The sequence below is a fragment of the Pagrus major genome, chromosome 9 (genome assembly GCF_040436345.1).
Source record: "Pagrus major chromosome 9, Pma_NU_1.0".
In the NCBI taxonomy this organism is placed as follows: domain Eukaryota; kingdom Metazoa; phylum Chordata; class Actinopteri; order Spariformes; family Sparidae; genus Pagrus; species Pagrus major.
In genome coordinates this window covers 5,049,896-5,071,419 of record NC_133223.1, presented here as the reverse complement: position 1 = coordinate 5,071,419, position 21,524 = coordinate 5,049,896, and the positions used below count along the sequence as shown (strand labels likewise).

Genomic DNA, 21,524 nt, shown 5'->3' with positions numbered 1-21,524 from the left:
CTGGAGCCTACATCACCCACAATGCAACTTAGTCACTGAGTGACATCACTGGAGACAATTTATCAGAGTACATGCAGCTTCCTCTGGAGCCACAAAAGGCTTTATGCTACTTTTTTCACATATGCAGTAATACTCTGCCAGACCTGTAAGCACACTTTAGTGTGTAAACCTGGTGGAGTTACATTTCTTGTAAAAGCTGAGATTGAAAGTGCAAACACTGCTGAGGAGGATCATGTGAGCCCCAGAGCAGCTCCCAAACACATCTTATGGTGGATTGCTTAGCTAACTTCTTAACTATGTCTCCTTGGGTCTAATGTCTAATCAGAAAGAGATGTTTGGGTTTGTGTTTGGGGGTCGGTTCCATTAAACCCAACACAAATGTGTGTCCAGTAATACAGCACCATGGATGGACACACACATCTGCTCTGAGCTCCAGCTAGTTTCTGTATGATTGAGGACATTGGCTGTGTGCAGCCCTGGGGATGCTTGCGGAAGGAAACAGAGCAGGAAGTAACTGAGAAGTGGGCTGTCCTAATTTTAACGGAACACTGAAGATTTTAGCCATTACCGACAAAGACGAACATCAGAAAGCAAACGTCCAGTTTGGAGCAGTTATTGAATGTGCTGTGTCCACAGTCTACAGCAGAGACATGGGTCATTTTCTCTGAGTTTCACAAAACGCCCAGATAGGCAACACAAAGATGAGCCGCGATATTAAAATGACACTTCTAACAAACGGGGGCAGTGGGATGAAGCGTTAAATGCCCTGCTGCCTGTTTAAAGGCTAAGCTAACCGCAGCTAGCAGCTGTACCTGGTCGGCCAGTTTGAGGACAGCCATCTCTGGGTCAGCTCCGGCTGCTCATCCACTCCCTCCGACACCGCAGCACCATGCACGGTGCGATGCTGAGCCCCAAACGCCGCTCCTCCCCTCCTTTCTCCGGTCTTCCCGCGGGACTTGAGGCGACTAGATGTAGCAGCGCGGCTTCTTGTAGCTCTAGCAGACGCACAGGCGGATGATGATGAAGGCCGGGGCGAGCACCACGGCCATCAGCCCCGCTCCACTGACGCTATCTGCGGGGACGCTGCTGAGCCGAGGCGGCCGCTCGGAGTCGCGGGGAGGCGGGGAAGCAGGAACGGCTCGACCCACCGGGGTAAACAATCCACATTTATGGCTGCTGCTGCTGCACGGAGGTCCCAGGCGTCTCTCAGAGCCATACACCACACACAGAAGCCTCCCTCCTCCCCGGTCTGCAGAGCTACGAGCCTCCCGGAGAGGCAGCCAGGCTGAACTCAGCTGAACAGAGATCGCACAGGAAGTTGATGCCTGTCTCTCCTCCTCTCAGATGCAGAAGTGGAGGAGAAGCTTCCTCAGCATCAACAACAAGCAGCACCCCCTCGCTGCTGCCATCCTCTGGAAACACAGGGACCCAACGGCGCGTCCGACAGTAATGAAACATGGTGCATGAAAAATGAATAGGCACACAGATGTAATGGAGTGCAACTGATGCCCATGCTTTAAAAAATCATGTTACACACCACACTAACAGACTAGTGCACTGTAGGTTATGTGAGGATTAGGTCTGTTTTATAGCCTATATTTTATTTAGGATTTTTTTTGTCATAACACACACAAACAAACAAATGAGCAAGAAGACAGAGTATGACAAAATAAAACAAACTGCCAACTCAGACATGAGACAGTTAATATGTTCAGATAGAGACCATCTTGTAAAGGGATCGCACCAGCCACAACACATGTTCACGTACAACCAGTACTCAGTAGTCATTATTACATTATTACATGAGTACTCGGTAGTCATTACTACATTATTACATGAGTACTCAGTATCTGCCGCTTTTTCCGTGAGAGTTGCGGGGATGTTGCCCCCTCTTATCCCCCTTTCGGGGGGTTGCGGGGGTTACTGGAGCCAATTCCCAGTTACTCTATGGGCGAAGGCCAGGGTACACCCCTGGATGAGTAGCCAGCTCATCCCTTTCTGATGGCAGAGGCTGCCACTTAAGGTGCCATCTGCACATCAGGAGCAATTTTGAGGTTCAGTATCTTGCTCAAGGATACTTCGACATGTAGCTCAGTTCCGCCCAGGGGAGCCGGGATTCGAACCAGCAACCTCCTGATCGCTAGTTACCTGCTCTACCCACTGAGCTACAGCCGCTCAGTAGTCATTACTGCTTTATTACATGAGTACTCAGTGGTCATTACTACATTATTACATGAGAACTCAGTAGTCATTACTACGTTATTACATGAAAATCATGTCGAGCAAGGAGGAGAAACTAATTCCACTGTCTCAGGATAACCATTTTTGCTATGACTGACCAAAACATGAGGGCTTGTTGTACTGGAAGAGTCAAAGAGTAGTTGGAGCAACTGGATTAGGTCTATTTATAGGGTCATACCAGTGTTTGCATGTTTTAGCCCCTTAAAGGCTTAGTCTGTTATTTTTTGAGTAGCATATTCACATTGTTGACCAAAACAATGTGAGGTCAAGGTAAACTTATTTACGTTTTAATTTTTTTGACAATGTCATATCGTTAGCAGATGAAGTTTTCTCAGTGGTCAAGGAATAGATGTTCAAACTTCCCCTTCTTCTGAGCACTTTCCATGTTGGTTAAAACGATGAGAAGTTCTTGGCCTTTGAAACAACAGTTGACTAAAAAACTCAAGGTGCACTTACCCGCTTCTCCCAGATCTTTTACCTGTATCACATGGTTTACATCAGTTGGCGGAGTTTGCCCACTTGTTACAGAACTATCAATGTTCAAAATTTCCATTATTCTGAGAACATTTAGGTCTTCTTTTGGCTTAACAGTTAAACTTGACAATTCATACTTGACATATAACTGGCAGAGGTCGGTGAAGTAGTCCAGAACTTCCTTGGTGGCAAGGCACCCTGCAATGCTGAAGGCTCTAGAAATTGCCAGGCTGACCTTGTTGACTGACCTCTTCAGTGTCACATGGACATCGAGGGCAGTACCAGCGGAGTGGCAGACTGGGTTGGTGGTCCACATTTTCAAAAAGGGGGACCTGACGACGTGCTGCAATTATCGGGGGATCAGACTGCTCAGCCTCCCGACAAGAGTTTACTCCAGGGTGTTGGGAAGGAGGCTTAGACCTATTGTTAAGCCTCGATCCAGGAGGAGCAATGCGGACTCCATCTTGGCCATAGAACAGTGGATCAGCTCTTTACTCTTCCGGGATTTCTAAGGGGCTCATGGGAGAACCATTAAGTCTACATGTGTTTCTTAGACTTGGAGAAAGACTTTCAACCATGTCCACCAAGGGACCTTGTGGGGTATACTGCGGAAGTATTTGGTACCCGGGTTGTTGCTACATGTCATCTTGTAGAATTAAAGTAAGAGCTGTGTCCTTATTCTCAGCACAAAGTTAAACAAGTTTTCAGTGGGTGTTGAACTCGGCAAAGGTTTCCCCTTGTTTCCAGTCCTGTTTGTGACATTCATGGGCACAATTTCAAGGCGCAGATGGGGAGAGGAGAGGTTCCGGTTTGGAACCTCAGAATTGTATCTCTGCTTTATGCAGATGACATGGTGCTGTTGTATTCATCATACCGCAACCTCCAGCATGCACTGAAGCAGCCGATTGTGAAGTGGCTGGGGGTGAATTGCTACCTCAAGTGAAGAAGTCCAAGTATCTTCTTTTTCACAACGTGAAAACAGAGCGTGAGTTGAACAGACAGATTGATGCGGTGGCAAAGGTTTGGATTTGCCAGTCAATATACGCTGAATATACACTGATGGTCATGAGCTGTGGGTAGTGACCGAAAGAATAAGATACAAGCTGCCACAGTCAGTGTCCAATGTAGGGTGGCTGCGCTCAGCCTTAGAGATAGGGTAAGGAACTTGGCCATCTGGGGGGAGGTCAGTGTAGAGCCTTTTCTGCTTTACGCTGAAGGGAGCCAGCTGAGGTGGTTTGGGCATCTGATGAGGACGCTTCTGTGCACATCCTCCTAGGAGACCTCAGGGTTGACACAGAACTGGATGGATGCATTATATATCTCATCTGGCCTGGGAACCCCCCAGGAGGAGATGGAAAACATTGTGAGCGAGAGGGATGTCTGGAATACCATGCTTAGCCTGCTGCCACTGCGATTCGACCCCAGATAAGTGGAAGAGGATGGATGGATGGATGGATGGATGGATGGATGGAAAGACTGAAAAATGTTTTAATGTGATTTTGAGCCAATAGTTTAAAATGTGCTAAATCATAAGAATAGTCCTTTAAGAAAAAAGAGGTAAAATGAAAGCCTTTGAAAGTTTGTTGCTTTGATAATGATCATTGACTGGAAATTACAGTTTGCCATCATCTACTATCCTACTTCATGACTGCTGATGTCCCTTTATGTACGCAATGTTTCCCTGTGGAAACATTTCTAATCACAGTCATCTGTCCCTGGGGGCAGGTAACAAACCAGGGAGATGTAGCTTGCCAGGTTACCTCCCACTGTTGACTCAAACACACACAGAGCAGCAGCAGCAGAGACACCACCATGCATTTTTCATGGTTCACCGTGTTCATGGAGACGCATTCCAAAGGTTATAAGGGAAGGAAACTGAAGAGAGTCATTATTGTTCCATGTCTGGAAGATAACAACATCAAAACTTTCCAGTTCTGTTGATCGACCCCTCCATCACATCAGTCTAGTATGAAATTTCCTAATAACTATTTGGATGGATTAACTTTAGTCAAGATCATGGTCCCACAGCGGATGTATTTTACTGACTTTGGTGATGATGACTTCTTCTCGCACCACCAGTAGCTCCCACTTATCCTATGAACAAAATTTACAACATTGATTGGCACAAAGACATTCATGGCACTCTGATGATGTATCCTAATGACTCCAGGGATTCCTTGACTTTTCCATTAGCACCACGATGGGGTTCAGATTTGTTGTGCTTTTTAGTAAAATGTCCCGACAACTACTGGACAGATTGCCATGAAATGTGGCTCAGACATGCATGTTTCCCTCAGGATGAGCTGTAGTAACTCTGATGATCCCAGGTTAAATCAGGTTAAAGGTACGATTTACTAACAAATACCTGCTAAATCAATAGCGCATCGACCAACTTCTGCCGTCCTTCATGTTCTGAGCAACACATGGTGGCATGCCAATAAGCTAAATTGTAGAATTTTCATTGTGAGCATGTTAGCATGCTGACATTCACAATGAGTACAGCCTCACAGAGCCACAAGCATCACATGATAATTACATGATAAATACCCCTCAATCTCTGAAGGCAAACTTCTCCCACAAGCATCTTTAGTACAACAGCTAAAGTCCAAAAAAGCTGGGTTGAAACATAATTAAAACAGAATGTGATAATATGCTGATCCCTTTTGACATTGAAAACAGTACAAAGACAATTATTTAATGTTTCACCTCATATACATCATTGATTTTAAATATATTCGTATTCTGAAATTGATGGGAGCAACAAGTTTCAAGCAGGTTGGGCAACAAAAGTCAGGGAAAGTTGTGGGATGCTCCTGAAACACCTGTTTGGAACATTCCACGGGTAAAGAGGTTCATCTGTAAGAGGTGATAGGATCATGATTGGGTATGACAGGGGGAATCATCAAAAGGCTCTGTGGTTCACAAGCAAGGATGGGGCGACATTCACCACTTTGTGCAACACGGTTGTATAAAGGATATTACTACATGAGCTCAGGTATACTTGGTTAAACCATCGTCAGTAAACACAATTCATTTATAAGTGATTGCATTCTGGTTTCATTTATGCTTTACTCCCAACCTTTTTGGAATCTAGGTTATACAATGCACATGTTTACACAACTCTGACTCTGGTTTTCAAGGAATATCCCTCTGCTACAGCCACACACACACACACACACACACACACACACACACACACACACACACACACACACACACACACACACACACACACACACAAAACACGACTTAGTGCCTTCCTCCTCAGATCAGCAGACCCAGAGTCTGCCAGGGAAATCTGGGTCAAAGCACATGAGCGTGGCTCGGCAGCAGTGGTGAAGTGAACGGTAGGGAGGAAGAGTGGGGGAGGTTTTTTTCCATTGTGTGTCTATGAGCGGTCATGCATGTGTGAACACGTGTGTAGAAGGGTTTGATGTATCTGCTTTTTTTTATTAGTGCAAATAAATTCAAAATGTATTCATTATCGATAATGGAGGGGTGGCACTCAAGGACATTCAGATGGAGTAGACAGACATGGAGCATTTCTCAGCCCATTACATCAGCTCACTCTTTCACAACACTCATAATGCTTCCACACTTAAAGATTAAAAAGCACAAGAAAGCAGAGTTTAAATTTTGGATGTTGATGTGAATTTTTTTGCAAGGCCATGAAGTTCAAAAGGAGACTGCACGCTAACAGAAGCAATAGTAGCTCATAGTCTGTACTGCCTCCATTATGTCAGACTTAGTTCACCCATATAATGTGAGGAATGAGTTCATCCTAAACAAGGCCACCAGGACAGCCAACCCCCCATGCTCTCGCTGCTTTATCTGGTTGTTGTGTCTCTGCAGAATGATAAGGAAACTAGGTGTGTTGTGATCCTGGTGCCTAACCCTCCTAAATGTCACTAATTAAGCCCAACAATTCACCTAGAATCTTACAACTTTAAAGGCAAGATGAGGATGTCTACGTTTTTTTACCCCTGTGTCTAACATACTGTCATGGTTGTAGTAGGAAGAAATTGAAAGGTACTTGGACACAATAAAGCTTCATTCAGCTGACTCATGTAGAATGGATCATTATGTGAATGTGTAAGCTGTAAAGCGTTGATATTTGGCATCTAGATCCTGACTTATGACTCCCAACCAGGGAGCACCAAGCTCGGCATAACAGGGAGTGACAATAATGTTCCCCATAAGGGAAGGTAAACTAACTGTGGGGGTGTCAGGGTGGAGGTGGGGTTTTAAAAATATATATACTGAATAAAAAGTAGTGGTAGTAGACAGTGGCAGCAGTAGAGCATGGCAGCAGGCATAGCAGCAAGAGTGATCAGAGAACTGACTGCTTGACTACATCTGAATGATTAAAATTGTTGGTTTGGAGTGTGTCTTCTTTGCCATGTGATTGTTGTAGCAAGATTCAAGTTGATCACAGGCTTCTTTTCTTAAGTCCAAAACCTGGTCAAGAAACCATCATGAGTTCTGTGATGTTCAGAACTGCAACTAACAATTACTACTTCTGTTCTGATTATTATTTTCTGGATTAATCATTTGGTAGATGGTCAGAAAATAGTGAAAAATGCTTTCAGTCAATGCTAATACTTCCATTCGAGAAGCTGGTAGAAGTACACTTTGTTCTTATTTAATTTATTTCTCTCTCATCCGTCCTGTGTTATATCTAATGACTAAATATTGACACGGGCAACGCTGTAATGGTGCTTGTTGCTACATTTCTTTCTGGCATAGTTGACAACACTGCCAGACATTTTTGAATGCTTCAAATACTTTTCTAAAGTCCAGTTTCCATTGAAGTACATGAAGTATGAAAATTAATTAGTCTGAAATAAGGTTTGACATGCCACATATCCATTATTGATTTAAGAATAAAACATCAAAGCCATTTAAAGCAGTAGGGTTTTTAAACATTTTCTATATCTATTAATGACTTCAGCTTTAGATGTTAACAAAATGTTACATGTATTAAAATAACATTTCATAATGTTCAAAATTTTTTGGATTATGTTTAAATAGGTTTAGATATCCGCTCCCCTTTATATGATAAATTCTCTTAAAGCTACCATAACCATCTGTATAGATGTCTAATTCCAGCATGTAGTTTACATGGAATGAAGACAAAAGAAACCTCACTGACACAGAAATGGAGTTTTATAAACAAACATTTTATTTGATTAAATAAAGCAACAATCTAGTAAGAACAAAGGTGTGAATCGAGTCGACGGTGTGTAAAGGGAGCAGCCGGTACAGAGGCCTATCAATACACACAAACAAAACATAATCCAAATATTTAAAACATTGTAATGACTGCTCTGCATTCTTCAGGCAAGGTTCATCTGACCCCAGTCGTTCCTTACAGGAAACACTCAAAAGGTAAATTAAAAAATACATACAGACTCTACAATGTTCCTTCTTTTATTTCTCCCAAAATCATGCTCATTTTCAATTCAGGGTAAATAGGTGGCATTAAGAGGCCAAATGTGCCTGTGAGGGGATTGTTTAACCCTGGAAAAGACCAACAGTTGCTAATTAAAAACTAGCTCAGTGCTAGACCAAAATAGAGACGACAATGGAAAGTGAGAATTGAGGCAGGAGAAAAGCAGAGGAGACATTAATTTGTATTTACAAGACATAGTCCAGCTCATAGCGGACGTACATGTTTTTCTCGTCATTGTACACTTGTGGGTAGTGGGCGATGAGGGCATCTTGTGAGCCAATGTAGATGGAGTTGTAAATCTTCCAGTAGACGTCTCTCACCTTCCTGGCTGGATGGAACAAACCCTAAGGAGACAAGAAATTCAATAATACAGGTTTAGTACAGTGACCTTTTCTCTCTGATCTTTATTCAGTCAACACCTTTAATTGAATTGTTAAAGTACAGCCCACTGCAGTTGCATCTTGCTCAGTGATAAATCAACAATATTATGAAGCCATAGCCATTTTTCCTTTTCAGAGTTGTTACCTCCTTTTGTTAAATGATGCACTTCTTTGTCAATTAACTGTAATTTCCCTTTTCCTTGTATAAATTGGACTTTGTTTGCAATTATAACATGATAAACTAGCAATGAGTAATTCAGCAGTATCGGACAGTCGATCGAGGTGAATGGCCCTGGTTGTTCTTACCTGTAAACAGTACTGCAGCATGCGGCAGGGCCCGATGGCAACCCTCAGCCCCTCCAGGGCGCCCATGACAGCCTGAATTACATGAGGCGATGTCTCAAAGACATTGGGCCACACATAGTTGAGCAAGTGGTTGAGAGAGTCTTCACAGCCAAAACCGTAGACGCCCAGAGACATGTGCTGGACCACCGCACTGGCAGTCTGTCTGTGGACCAAGTCTCTGCAGGATGACAGAAGTACAGGGTCAAGGCTCCACAGTTATTGGTATAAATAAACTGGAAATTATAAACCAGTAGCTCCATGTTTACTTAAGTGAGCTATCACCAAAAGGTGCAAAGTTCAGGAATTCTGTGTTTTTACAACATCCCTTTGTCAAGATTAGTATACAGTAGAAGACAGAGAAACTCACCTGTCCATGAGTGCGTCCTCCAGCAGCGGTGTGACAGCGTAGATGTAGTCTTTGCCCATCTCTCCAATGTACTCAAACAGGAAAGAGAGGGACTTGAGTACGCCGTTCTGCACATTGAGCTCAGGCACGCGGTATTCGTTCATGAGCGCAGGCAGCACTGTGAATGGTGAACAGGTCTCAGCAACAATGGCAATGGCCACAGTTGTGCAGACTCTGTTCTGACGCTCCTGGACTTTCAGGTTATTGAGAAGAGTGGCCAACACATCATGGGGACTAAAGGGAAGGAGGGAGACGGGCAAAGTATTAGTTCAGATGACATTAGCAGAGAAACAGGCAATGGTTTCATTTATCATATGGTGAATATTTCAAATAATAATCACAGGGGTTCTGCAGGGTTCCCCGAGTTATATTTAAAACTTTTAAAAGCATATGGAATACAATCTGATTACCTTTTCATGGTCATACAAAGTATGAGGGTGTGATGGAAAACCAATGTGGACAATATGGCCTAGATTTGTTTCTTTTTCTAAACTGCATCACACTATCCCAGTACTTTCTATCAGTATAAAACAATGATTCCAAATGATATAATTAATTTAATGACTGCAACCTGAGGACAATGGATTAATCAATTAAAAATCTCTATTCATTGAAGTTTTTGCTAAAATTAACTTGTCCATTAGGAGATGAAGTGTCCTTGTTTCTGTAGCTACCCACAGCATTAATGATGCTCAGACTACTGACAGCCCGGAGTCAGATACAAAAACATTTTGTGACTAACATTACTGCCTAAAGGTAGCAAGAAGAAAAATTTTTTCCATTGCAAGGCCTTTGTTTTAAGGAAAGAAAAATGCAATGCTTATAAGAGCTGCAGATACCCTGAATAGAGATGATTCAATCAACATAAATACAAAAACATTTGGTATTAATGAAGACCTCCTCAATGTTTCTGAAGGCAGCACTCACCCAATGGCTTTGGCGATATAACCAAACGTGTTGACAGTAGCTCTGCGGATGGCTTTCTTGTGAGCTTTGAGCAGCTCCAGCAGTTCAAAACAAATCCTCATCCATTCCCTGGCCGACACATATTCAGCGCCCCTAAAATAAACAAGGTGTTAGGATAAGGCCTGGTGCTGCTCACTGCACAAGTCTTACAGACACTACAATCAGATAAATATAACTTCAATCTAAAATTTGATTCTACTGACCTGTCTGCAATCCTGCCCACCAGATCAATGCAGTTCTCCTGCACTTTCTCATGTCTGTTCTTCAGGATGGGAGTCAAACGAGGAAGCAGGTCTTTGATTGGTGGAGTCATCTTGTGCATACCTGCAATGAAAAGAACATTATCCAATAACTATCCAGATGTTTACTTTTCTAAATCCAGAAATCTGAATGACTGGCCAGGAAATGCCTTAATCATTCAAAATGCAATCATTGTTGATGAAGGTGAAGGACACTTACCAATAACATTAACAATGGCTTTGAGTGCTCCCAGGATGCTACCCAGAACCTCAGGATATTCCTCTCCCAGGTACTCATACAGCACCACACCCAAGTGACCCATCAGCTTTTCCTGCAGTGATGGACAAGGAGAACATGCATTAGTTTCTAAAATAAGATATACAGTTGGGCCTTTGAATCTGTGTTTGCACACGTCTTCATAATGTACCTCCTGGCAAGTCTTCATAACCACAGCTGTACGGGAGATCAGGTCAGCAGCCTGCTGACGGACTTTAGCTGACTTGTTGTTCAGACGCCACAGCACTGTACCACAGATCTGAGGCAGGTAGGGTTTGACACGCTTCCCGAGGGCATTCACCACAGTGCCGAAACCATTCAGCATCACAGAGTCCTGAAGAAAAAGGAGAAGGGATTAAATCAACAAGAGAAAAACATTCTGTAAAGAGGGTTCTTCCTGTCCTGGAAAATCTTGACATAGTAAACTGTACACAATAGATTTTTTAACAGCTCTTAATCAAGCCGATGAGCGTGATCCCCTTTACCTCTGTTGTCTGTTCCTGGAAGGCATACAGGATGCCGTCGATCAACTGCTCCTCCAGCTTGTGGTCAATGTCAGCTGCACCCAGGTTGCCCATAATTTTTTCAATAGTCTCCATCACCATCTTTCTGTACTGCTCGGCCTCATCTTTCAGGTCATCCACGATGCGGGAAATGATCTCTGCTGCTCCCACTTTGTTGGCCAACTCCACTGTGGTGTCCACCAACTGTTGGAGGAAAAGACCGTTCAAAAACATAGGTGGGATATGTGCATAAGCTTGAAGTCTCTTTAATAAGCTGAATGTGAACTTCTGTGTGTTTGCTTACCTGTCTGTAGTTGCGCCTGTCCAAAGCCATCCTGTGTTGCCAGAAGTGCTTGAAGAAGGGGGGCAGGATCTCAGTCTTAATGTAGTTGGCCTCCACACCATCAGTGCCACAACACTGTTTCACCACCTATGAGATAAAATACAAGTGCAGGTCAGAGATGGAAAATTGTGACAGACGACATCAACATTGTCTCCAGTCCTCGAATATCAGAGTTCAGACAGAGAGCATTGTTTTTAAGTGTAACCAACGGGTGCAGGGTGAGAACAGAGAGGACATGGGTGCCAGCTCTGCTAATTCTCATGTTGGTGTTCATGTAGCGAACTACTAGCCCTGATGAAACCATGTGGTGGTTGAACAGGCGAGAATGAGTCGCAGGAAGTTAGCTAAGATTGAAGGATATTAAGTTATTCTTCCCATCCCTTACCTTGAGTACAATCTTTTTCATCTCCTCATCAGGGGACTGGAACTCTCTGATGAGGATCAGCATCACCTCTCTGGTGTAGTAGTTAGCATACTCGGCATCCATCAGCGGGATCAGGTAACCAATAGCTTTAAGGAAAGCAGCCAGACCCTGGTGACAAAAGGCAAGAAATATATTGTGAATGCAAACTTGGCCCAAAGATTGTGGTTCAGAGAGCTGAGGAATAAATGTGTTTGTCTGATGCTCCCAGCAGAGTATTATTGGTCTTTAATCTGACCTCTACTGACAGCAGCAGCCCCTCCAAGGAGACTTTATAGCAAGCAAATATTCACACTGTAGCCACATGGAGGCTTAGTGCTGGGTGTTGATCTTGCAACAAATAGTTTGTTCTTTCCTCAAAAACTTGGCAAAGTACCTTTTTGTTTTTTTAAAACTGAAATCTTACCTTTCCTCTGTGCTGTCTGATACCCTTCCACAGCGGCTTGAGGACGGAGTCAAAGGATTCAATACCATAGGGTGTAGCAGCTTCAGCAAGGGCAGCTATAGCCAGGGCACTGATGGTCCTCACCTTCTGCTGCTCATCCACCAGACCTGTGACATCACAGTCAAACAGTCAGAGCTTCAACACATTTCAGTCCAGTAATTATGACAGTGTTTATCAAAAAAAATATGAACTGTATGTGCAGGTTTCACTTTGTTTCAGGCCCAAAATTAAAGAATTATTGTCAAGAGTGAATACTTTAAAATTAGAAATACAAAATAGTAAAAATAGTAAAAATATAGCTGACAACAAGGACAACAAATAAAACAATACAGTTCTGAATAGCTTAGCTGTATAGAAATAGCAAATGCTCTGAGAATCTTTATCAAAGATTCATTTCAAATAAACTGTGGCATATTTATGTTTATGTTATTTAAGCTACTAGGACCTGTTAAAACTTTTACATGTGACATGACTGACCGTGTTCAATGATCTCTACCAAACTGCGAAGGTGAGGCAGAATGGCACAGCCCATAAGGATGGCAATCTGCTGCACGATCTTGATGCCTGTGTGCCGGGCCTGCCATGACTTCTTGCTTTTACACACAGCTTTGAGGAAGGGCAGGAGAGAAGGAATACCAAGAGCAGAGGCCACCACGGCAAAAGCACGGGCTGTGGTGTTTCTGACATACTCGTCCATGTTGTCAATATCAGGTCGCATTGTTGAGATCATTGTAGCCAAACCAGCAGCCTGGGACAAAGAGGAAGAAGACAAATGTCAAATTAGTCATTGCCACAAAACAAGACACTTACTGACCAGTCAGTCATTCAGAGACAGTCATCACAAACCACAAAAAACAGCTTTCTGAATGGAATGTGTTAAAAATAAACTTCAATGTGCATTGGTATTGTTTGGTGTGATGGCATGATGTTTGGGAGCATGTTGCCCATATGAAGTAGCAATTAAAATGAAAAATTCATGTTTCTTAGTTCAACTAAAATCAGAATAAAGATGCATCAAAAACAGACAACCCTTTACAACACCAGTCAGCAGGGCACACTTACACCCAAGAAAGAATGTGTACTTGTTTTCATTCAGATTATACTGTCTGTTAAACCTGGTTCAGGTGCACCAGTATAAAAAGGGAACGGACCAACAGGACAGCTGCTGTTTATAACAACTACATGTTTCATCTCATGTGCATGCAGTTTTCACATAGTTCGTGTGAATTTCTTTAACGCCAACATCACTGCAAACAAGGGAAAATTACTTTTGTGGCTTAAATAAAAAGTTTGAATCGAATTGAATATTGAGACCGACTCTTTTTTCCAGTCACCATGGTGGCAATGATGAATATCTATCAAAGCAAATCTAACAAAATTCTGTCAATGGAATATCTGATTGTAACCAACGGGTGCAGGTTGAGAACACACAAGCCATAAATGGCAGGTATGCTAGCTCTCATGTTGGTTTCAATCTAGCGAACGGCTAGCCCTGATCTGACCATGGACTGGTCAAAAAGGCGAGAATGGTTCGCAGGAAGCAACGTGTGTGTGAAATTTCTTTTGCCACATTACCTTTGCCAAGTTAGAGATGATTTCTCTGCCTTCTACTCTGGCGTAGTAGTCTTCATCAATCAGTAGGGGCTCAATCACCACCAGGATCTGGACACAGAAAGGACAGTAAGTTAGTTCCTAAAATCACAATCCACTTAAAGAAGCGCACAGCTCTCACACTCAGCCTACCTTGTGTACGTATGGTCGAACCAGGTCATCCAGTTTGTAAAGAATACGGTCAATCACTTTAACCAGAAGGTGGCGCTCCTGGTCTTCCAGGGTGGGTGACATGAGTAATGGCAGGATCTGGTTGAACAGGGGGCCAGCTCCAAATTCACGAGCCTTATCTGTAATCTGACGCAGAGCGGCCTAAGACAAGAGAGAGAAGAGGATCAGTCAGTTAGACAATGGTTGAAATCACATCGATTGAGACAGCCTCAACAGATCTGATGACTTGTGTCTGCTGCTCCCGGCAGATCATGATCGTTTCACTCCGACCTCTACTGAAAGCAGCAGTTTCTCAGAGAGAAGATTCTTTAGCAAGCAAATATTCACACTGTAGCCACATACAGGCTCAGTGCTGGGTGTTGATCTTGCAATCAGTATTTTTTGTGCTTTATGTGATTACAAGCCTCCTTGGTAGATTTGTAACATGAGAACAAAAGGGGCAACAGGCGCTCTAGGAGAACAGGAAATTCTGGGACTTAAATGATGTTTTAAAGAGGGATAGTGGAAAACATAGTTTAGGATGATTGAAAGTAAGTTAATAACTGTAACCAACCTTCCTCATTGGTGGTGTTCCATTTTTAATCTTCAGTAGCAGCTTCATGATCTTCCTTTCTTTCTGCTCCTCAGGACTCAGTGTGGACTCATCCACCTCCACCTAACACAAACATACAGAGCTAATCATCAACACATTTTGAATTTCAGACAGAACAAAAATTCAACTGTTGATTTTACAGTTTTACGTATGTTGTGCGCAAACATTAAATGCTCACCAGCAGTTTGTCAAAATACTGGATGTCATCAGGTTTGAGAAAGGGGAGGTTGCCTGAAGGCTGGTCATTCATCTGTTTTGTTGTGCGGTCCTCTGCCTGCATGTGGAAGCCTGTCATGCCTCCAATAGGGGTGGGAGTGGCTGACAGCTTACGGGCTGGAGTACGGATCGGCACATAGCCTGCTGGTGGAGGCAAGACCTGTGGAGAAGAAAAATTAACTGTCAGTACTGTGATTAATATAAAATAACGTTTACTCTTGCGGTTGTCACCAGATAATTAAATGCAATAACCTTGTATCCCTCTGGGAACATGGCATCAAGCTCCTCGTCTGTTAGAGGCCGGTTCCTCTCATCAATTTCCCTCTCCCACCTCCAGGCCTGCAGCTGCTCTGGAGTCATGCTCATCAGGTGACCTGAAGAAAAAAGAAGAGGAAACCAATTAAAAACAAAGTGAAACCATCACAGGGCTTGGAGATCCATGTGACTCATATGTGGTTGTTTGGAAATCCATTAGCTTCTGCTAATACAATTCCTTTTCCCTAAAAACAAACTGAGAAGATGGAACACAAAGACGCCTGACACTAAAAGTAACATAGTAATGAACAAGAAATAAAAGGTGCAAAACACAGATGTTAGAAGGAACATACAATGCAACAAAAAGTGAAGTTTTATGTACCTGGTGTTGGGGTAGCCATGTTCATAGCTGGTGTTCCTATGGGAGTCTTTCCTGGGGTAAGTAGTGGCGTGGAGGATCCCATCTGACTGGCAGGGGTTTCGTCCCATCGAGACTTCCTCTTACTGGCCCCTGGGGTTGGAGTCTCACCCACCGATTCATCTCCTCTGTCTGTCCGAGGTGTTTCAGCCCAGCCACTCCCGTGCCCCGGGGTTTCCCTTTCTGTCTTTGGGGTTTCGTCCCAGCGGTTCTTGCGTACACTTCCTGTGGCTCCACCATGGCCGGGTGTTGCGTGGCCAGGTGTGTCTCTGCCAGGAGTGGCAGCACCAGCAGGTGTGTGACTCGGAGTGGGGTCCCACATGCGGGTGCTGGGGGTGGCTCCTGGGGTCTCACTCCCTTTAGGGCGGCCAGGGGTTTCATCCCATCGGCTGTTCGATGGTGTGTGTGCAGGAGTGTGTCCTGGAGTTTGCTAAAGAAAAAGGCAAAGAAAATTAGATTAACCACGAGTCGGACAATCTACAACTTCAAAATAGTTGCCCTACATGACTGGATTTCCTCATATTACCAACTTACATTATATTGAGTACTGACTGGCAATTGACCACAACATTTGTACCCACTGTAAGTCACTTAAATCACTTGAACCTTAAAGTTAGCTGGCTAAACCTTGAGTGGCTCACCTCAGCAGACGAGTCAGCCTGGTCCCAGCTGGACATCTTTTTGGGTGTAGCATTAGAAGGGGTTTGGTCAGCTGTCTGGTCCCAGCGACGCTTACGTTTTGTGGCAGCTTGAGAGGCAGCTGACCCGTTGACAGCTTTCAGGTCCCCTGATTTGGCCTTCTCTGCCAGCTGCAGACGAATCTCTCTCTAAATACAGATATGCACAAACATCAGGTTAAACTACATGACTGTATTGAAGGAAAAAAAATAAAAAGCACAGAACTCATTGACAACTTTGTCTGAAATGGTTTGCAGTCCATGTCAAAGAAAACACTGAGTAGCTGCTTACCTCCTCTTTGGACAGGTTCTGCTCCAACATGACGTCCACGTACGACCTGACTTGCAGCTTGGGGTCCGGCGTTTTGCCCCCTGCGCGAAAGAGCACCAACAAGAACATAGGACACTCATCAGTATACACTCTAGGGACCTGAGTTATTACAAACACAGCAAGCACAAACATAGTCAGCTAAGTCTGACTCTCTTTACCAACAGATTAACTTACATTCCTGTTTTTATAAACAGCTGATTCACAAAACAAAGTCCTATTAATTACATACAAATATACATTGGTCTCTCTTACATACGGTCATAGCATTCTAATGAAAAACAAGCAGATACATAGAGAGAAGAGCTGAGGTTGTGGTGTTTTCTTTAAGTGGATTAAGAAGTCATAGCCATCACTGATGCAGGGGTCCTGGGCTGTGCTCTTCAGAATACGTACACTTTCAGTGCCAAGGGTCTTCTGCAGTCAGACTTCAACCGGCAGAAAAGAAGCCTAGAAAATTTCTCTTTACCATTAGTAACACTTTGGAAAAGGGTTTGAACTCACACACAACAGTATACCACCTGTGTTGCATTGATTTACGGCACTCAAAAAACAAAGCATCTTCTTGGGGCATAACCACAAAACTAGAAAAAATTCATATGAGACCCTGTGGCCCAGATTCCCCTAATCACTTATACTAGCATATAAAAATGAAGGCAAGATTTTGAGGCTACATCTAGGAATGGCATTACTAAAGTATAAAAATATGAGTATCTACACTGGCATTTAAATAAAAAATTAGGCAAAAAAAAAATTATAAATCTAGCCCATGTGTAAGTAGTATGATAATACGACATGCCAGAGCCAAACTGATTAATAACAGCAACGGTTATTATTCAATCATCATACATTAAGATCTTAACTTCCCTTTCAGGACAAAGGTATCTGATAACATGAGCCTGAGGTAAGTCAAATATTTGGGCAGTGATTTTCCACTACGTCTGGAGGGAGAATCGTATCTAAATTTGTTGGAAATCGCTAAGCCAAATAAAAAAGAAACTTAAGAGGCTCTTGGGGGTTGAAGTTTGTTGTAGCTGGGCTGCATCTGATTCCCCTCAAAGGCCCCAAACAAGCAGCCAGTGGACCCTGACCAAACTGACAAGTGCATAGTTCTCTGTGTTCCCCAAAACCTACACAGGATGAGTTGCTGCACTCTTAACAGAGTGCAGTACAGGACTGGCAAAGCAGTACTGCTGTAGGAGAGAAATTAAGGACAGTTAGTATGGGCCTGTGGTATTGTGGTACACAATTTTCTTGATAACATATTTCTATTTTACAGAGAGAGTTGTAAAATAAAAATATATTTACACAACAACTTTGTACAAAGAGCTCTCGCTACATGCAGGCTTCAGATACGCCCTACCTAGACCAAACCTTTAAGACTCAGGCCATTTAAGATCACGTTGTCAGGGGAGTGAAGATACAATAACAATAGATAGAAAGTTATATAGCTGGCTCACAATTATTGCTTGTGTTTTTCCATACAACACTCAAGCTCTTACATGTTTCTGCACTTAAAATGCCATTTCCAGGCACAGCTAAGAAGTCTTGCAAAATATATAATTCTTGATAAGCTATATAAACTCAAAAGGACCTATCTATTAAGTTGACATTTAAATTACAGCCCAGACAAAGAGAAATTTGAAAGACGAATGAGACCTGGATGACAAATTCAGTTTATGGTTTTTAATGTTCTTATATAACCCTGAAATAACTTAAATGAGTTTGGGTCGACTATGCCAAAGTGACCCAGCATATTTCTCTCCACTGCCTGCCTTTGGCTTCTACAACTCTGTCTATGAGCGTCCGGATTATCGTTTGTCTTCAGTTGCTGAGCTCAGCCTAGCATAACAGTTCATAGGCAGGTGAATTACACCACAGCCAAGCCTCGAAATTACATCTCTCATCCTCATATGCTATGACAAGAAGACACTGCACTTTCCCATCATAATCTACGCTGAAGCTCACATAGGATTGTTAACCCTTCGACTCACACACAACCCATCTGCGACCCATGTTTGTTAGGTGAACTACCCCTTTGAACATTAAACACCTAACCACCTCCCCACTGAAAAGCATGGTAACCCTACATTGGATTTAGCTTTATTGAATAGCACACACCAGAATAAAACTTTCACTTTTGCACCATAAAATCATGACAGTAATATTTTTCCAAAACAATAACCTGAAGGTAAACTATTAGCCCACACCGACATGTGTTGCAAAGTTGGATACAAATGCAGATCATATATTAGGAAGAAAAAGTACAATGACAAAATGTTCTTGGACCACAAAGGATTGACCACAGGGAAGGCATCAAGTCTGGGAAGCAAGTTATTGCGTTGTGATCGAAGGGTTGAACAGCAAAACCATGGGTGTGAAACCATTGTTGTCATGGGGGTCACAAAAAAGTGAACCGTGAAAAGGGGGAGGGAATGGGAAAGGTGTAATGAAGACAAAAAATAGCTAAATTTACCGTCTGCAAAAGGGTCGAGACGCTCTGGAGAGATGATCATCTGTCTGCGCCGGGCTTTGTATTCATCTTCCCGCTCTGCGATCTTCTGTGGACGATGCTCTGCAAACGGGTCATACTGCAAAAGGAAGATGGGGTAAAGAGTGTGAGTGTATTTCAAAATCAATCACATAAGGGCCCTTTGAGAGCTCCTCTGAGGAACAATTATTCTAAACTTTTCTTTTTAAAGATTTGTGACACCATAAATGTCCACATACTTGCTCGTCTGACTGAGGAATGGCATTGAGTATTGCCACTGGTGCGTGGTACCCTGGCTTCTTTGGACCCAACAAGCTTGTTGATGAATCATCTTCATCATCCTGAGGAAAGAAAGAGAAAAAGGAGTCTAGTCAAATCTCACCAAGACGGCAAGACTCTCCTAGCTCATATGCAACAAGCAAAAGGGAGCAGTCAAGCTCCAGAGACACTGTGGAATTGTGACAGGATGAAAGAAATGACGATCTGCAGTTTACTAATCAACACACTGTAAACACATGGGATAGAGGGGTGGTGAAAAAACAATTCAAATATGTCCTGGGTTGGTAAATACTTACATCCTCCTGTTCATTGGCAGCAATGGAAGTGACATATCCAGCAAAGCGACTGTCGCTGCCTCCATAGATCTCCTGGTCATAAAAGCCAGTGGAGTCAAGGCCCACTCCCTGCTCTCCTTCCTCCAGCAGGGTGGCCTTCATCCCCTGGATCTCCAGGATCTGGGCCTCGATATCTAAAGGGGAATCAACAAACGAGTGGGAGGATAAGAAACTGCACAATAACCAAAACTTTTGACTCCACGGCAAAAAAAAAAAAAAAAACTACATTAGGCGACTACTGTTAATGACTTACATGATACAGAGGTAACAGTGCGTAACGGATTGCATGGCGGCTTTGTGACACAAATAGCTTCACTTAACACTGTACGTATGTGCAACGTGTGGTCGACCAGTGTTGTTAAATCAGGCTAGAGCTAACTGGGTTAGCCGAATGAGAACCATGTAGGCGTTTAAATAGCTGTACATATTGATTAAATACAGATAGTTATACAATAAAGCATGCAATTAGAGGATATTAGAGCACGTCGATGCGCCTGGTGGCGAAGTTGCACATACATCCAAAAAAAAGCACAAATAAATGTGTGCGGTGAAGTTAGCTAGCTAGCTAGCTAGCAAGCTAAAAAGCTAGCAACCAGCGCCATTATCTAAGCTGTCCGCGTTGCGTCGTATGTGGCCCGCTTGCTTTTCACGTTTTAAACGATGAATTCGTCTATTTGCATGTCCTCTATCCATTGCAACATCTACTACAACATTTCATGACATATAATATTCGTAAAGGTAATCTGTAATAGAAGTTATTTAGTATTTTTTAAAAGTAATTTACCTTCGTGCGTTTTGGCGATCTTCGCCATTTTGGTGATGGTTGTTCGACTCTGAAACCGGAAGCGTGCTAATCCACACTTCCGTCTATCTGTCTGTCGCTGGTCTCAGATCAGTTTACATATGTTACTAGTTAACGATTCTGAGTGACGATCAGCTAATCAAGAATCGGTTCAGCATGTTGGTTCAGTGGTAGAAGTATACCACAGGGTAGAAATACTCTACTTCTTAAGTCAATATATTGAAACACATTATTGGCAAAAGGCACAAAGTGTCGTCATTGTTATTATTAACGGATTCATGTGATAGAAAAATACATTTTAAGACAGCTGGTCCACACGGAGCCGATTTCAACTCAGCCTACTTTATATTGAGTAAATCGATCCATCACACATAACAATGCATCACTTTTTATAGCAAGGTTACCTATTTTGTATTTAATGCCTTGAGAATATTAATTAAGAGAGCTAGATGGAATAGTACAAGTGTACTGTTTGTTGTTGCAGTCAGTCCTTTCAAAGCTGTTTTAAGAAATCTTATGTGTGAATCACCTTCATGTGTCTGAAAAAGAAATATTCCTGGTTTTATCAAACATAAGGTTTGGCACTACACGCTACCAGTCCCAGTGATGGAGACATTGGTACAATGTGTTTTTGTAAGACACTAATGTATATCACTTTTAAATTATGATCTTTTATTGTGAGTTTGTATGTCATTTATTCTATTGAATGTCTTGTCTTTTATCTGGACCCTGAGTCTGCAATAAAGTTTTGAATTCAACTGAATCAAATAATAACCAAAGATGCCAGATACATTTAGTGGTGTAAAAACTACAATACCAATACTTGCCAATACAGTGAAGGTCTAGTGGAGTAGAAA

General features: G+C 42.8%; 2 protein-coding genes across 6 annotated transcripts in view; both read right to left on the bottom strand.

The window, feature by feature from the left end:
- The window catches only part of ankrd44 (ankyrin repeat domain 44), a 45,384-nt gene extending 44,083 nt beyond the window's left edge, over positions 1–1,301 (bottom strand). For all 3 annotated transcript variants that reach the window (XM_073473413.1, XM_073473415.1, XM_073473414.1), the window contains exon 1: positions 813–1,301. In XM_073473413.1, coding sequence (XP_073329514.1) covers positions 813–839 — 27 coding nt within the window. In that variant the 5' untranslated portion in view covers positions 840–1,301. The remainder of the gene's footprint in view (positions 1–812) is intronic.
- A 6,573-nt stretch (positions 1,302–7,874) lies between these two features.
- Positions 7,875–20,725, bottom strand: sf3b1 (splicing factor 3b, subunit 1). Of its 3 annotated transcripts, XM_073473751.1 has the most exons (24): positions 20,650–20,725; positions 19,827–19,999; positions 19,491–19,592; positions 19,237–19,351; positions 16,725–16,804; positions 16,397–16,582; positions 15,720–16,185; positions 15,335–15,456; positions 15,045–15,242; positions 14,828–14,929; positions 14,236–14,415; positions 14,068–14,154; positions 12,970–13,240; positions 12,454–12,599; positions 12,012–12,158; positions 11,588–11,713; positions 11,266–11,487; positions 10,932–11,114; positions 10,724–10,835; positions 10,468–10,588; positions 10,226–10,357; positions 9,260–9,532; positions 8,854–9,070; positions 7,875–8,511 (listed from the first exon to the last, which is right to left on the bottom strand). In XM_073473751.1, the coding sequence occupies exons 1-24, from the start codon at positions 20,675–20,677 to the stop codon at positions 8,353–8,355; spliced, it is 3,948 nt and encodes a 1,315-aa protein (XP_073329852.1). In that variant the 5' UTR covers positions 20,678–20,725; the 3' UTR covers positions 7,875–8,352. The 3 variants fall into 3 exon arrangements, with proteins under 3 accessions (XP_073329852.1, XP_073329854.1, XP_073329855.1); XM_073473753.1 differs by lacking the exons at positions 19,237–19,351; positions 19,491–19,592; positions 19,827–19,999; positions 20,650–20,725 and adding an exon at positions 17,157–17,246; XM_073473754.1 differs by lacking the exons at positions 7,875–8,511; positions 8,854–9,070; positions 9,260–9,532; ... (15 more) ...; positions 16,397–16,582; positions 16,725–16,804 and adding an exon at positions 17,824–17,953.
- Positions 20,726–21,524: the final 799 nt, after the last annotated feature.

What these genes read in the sequence shown, in the direction of transcription:
- sf3b1 (XM_073473751.1), bottom strand. Translation starts at nt 20,677, where the DNA reads ATGGCGAAGATCGCCAAAACGCACGAAG. An exon ending in TGAAAAAGATTGTACTCAAG is followed by an intron (nt 11,714 to 12,011) that starts GTAAGGGATGGG and finishes TTTATCTCATAG; the next exon opens with GTGGTGAAACAGTGTTGTGG. An exon ending in AGCCATTGTTAATGTTATTG is followed by an intron (nt 10,589 to 10,723) that starts GTAAGTGTCCTT and finishes TTTTCATTGCAG; the next exon opens with GTATGCACAAGATGACTCCA.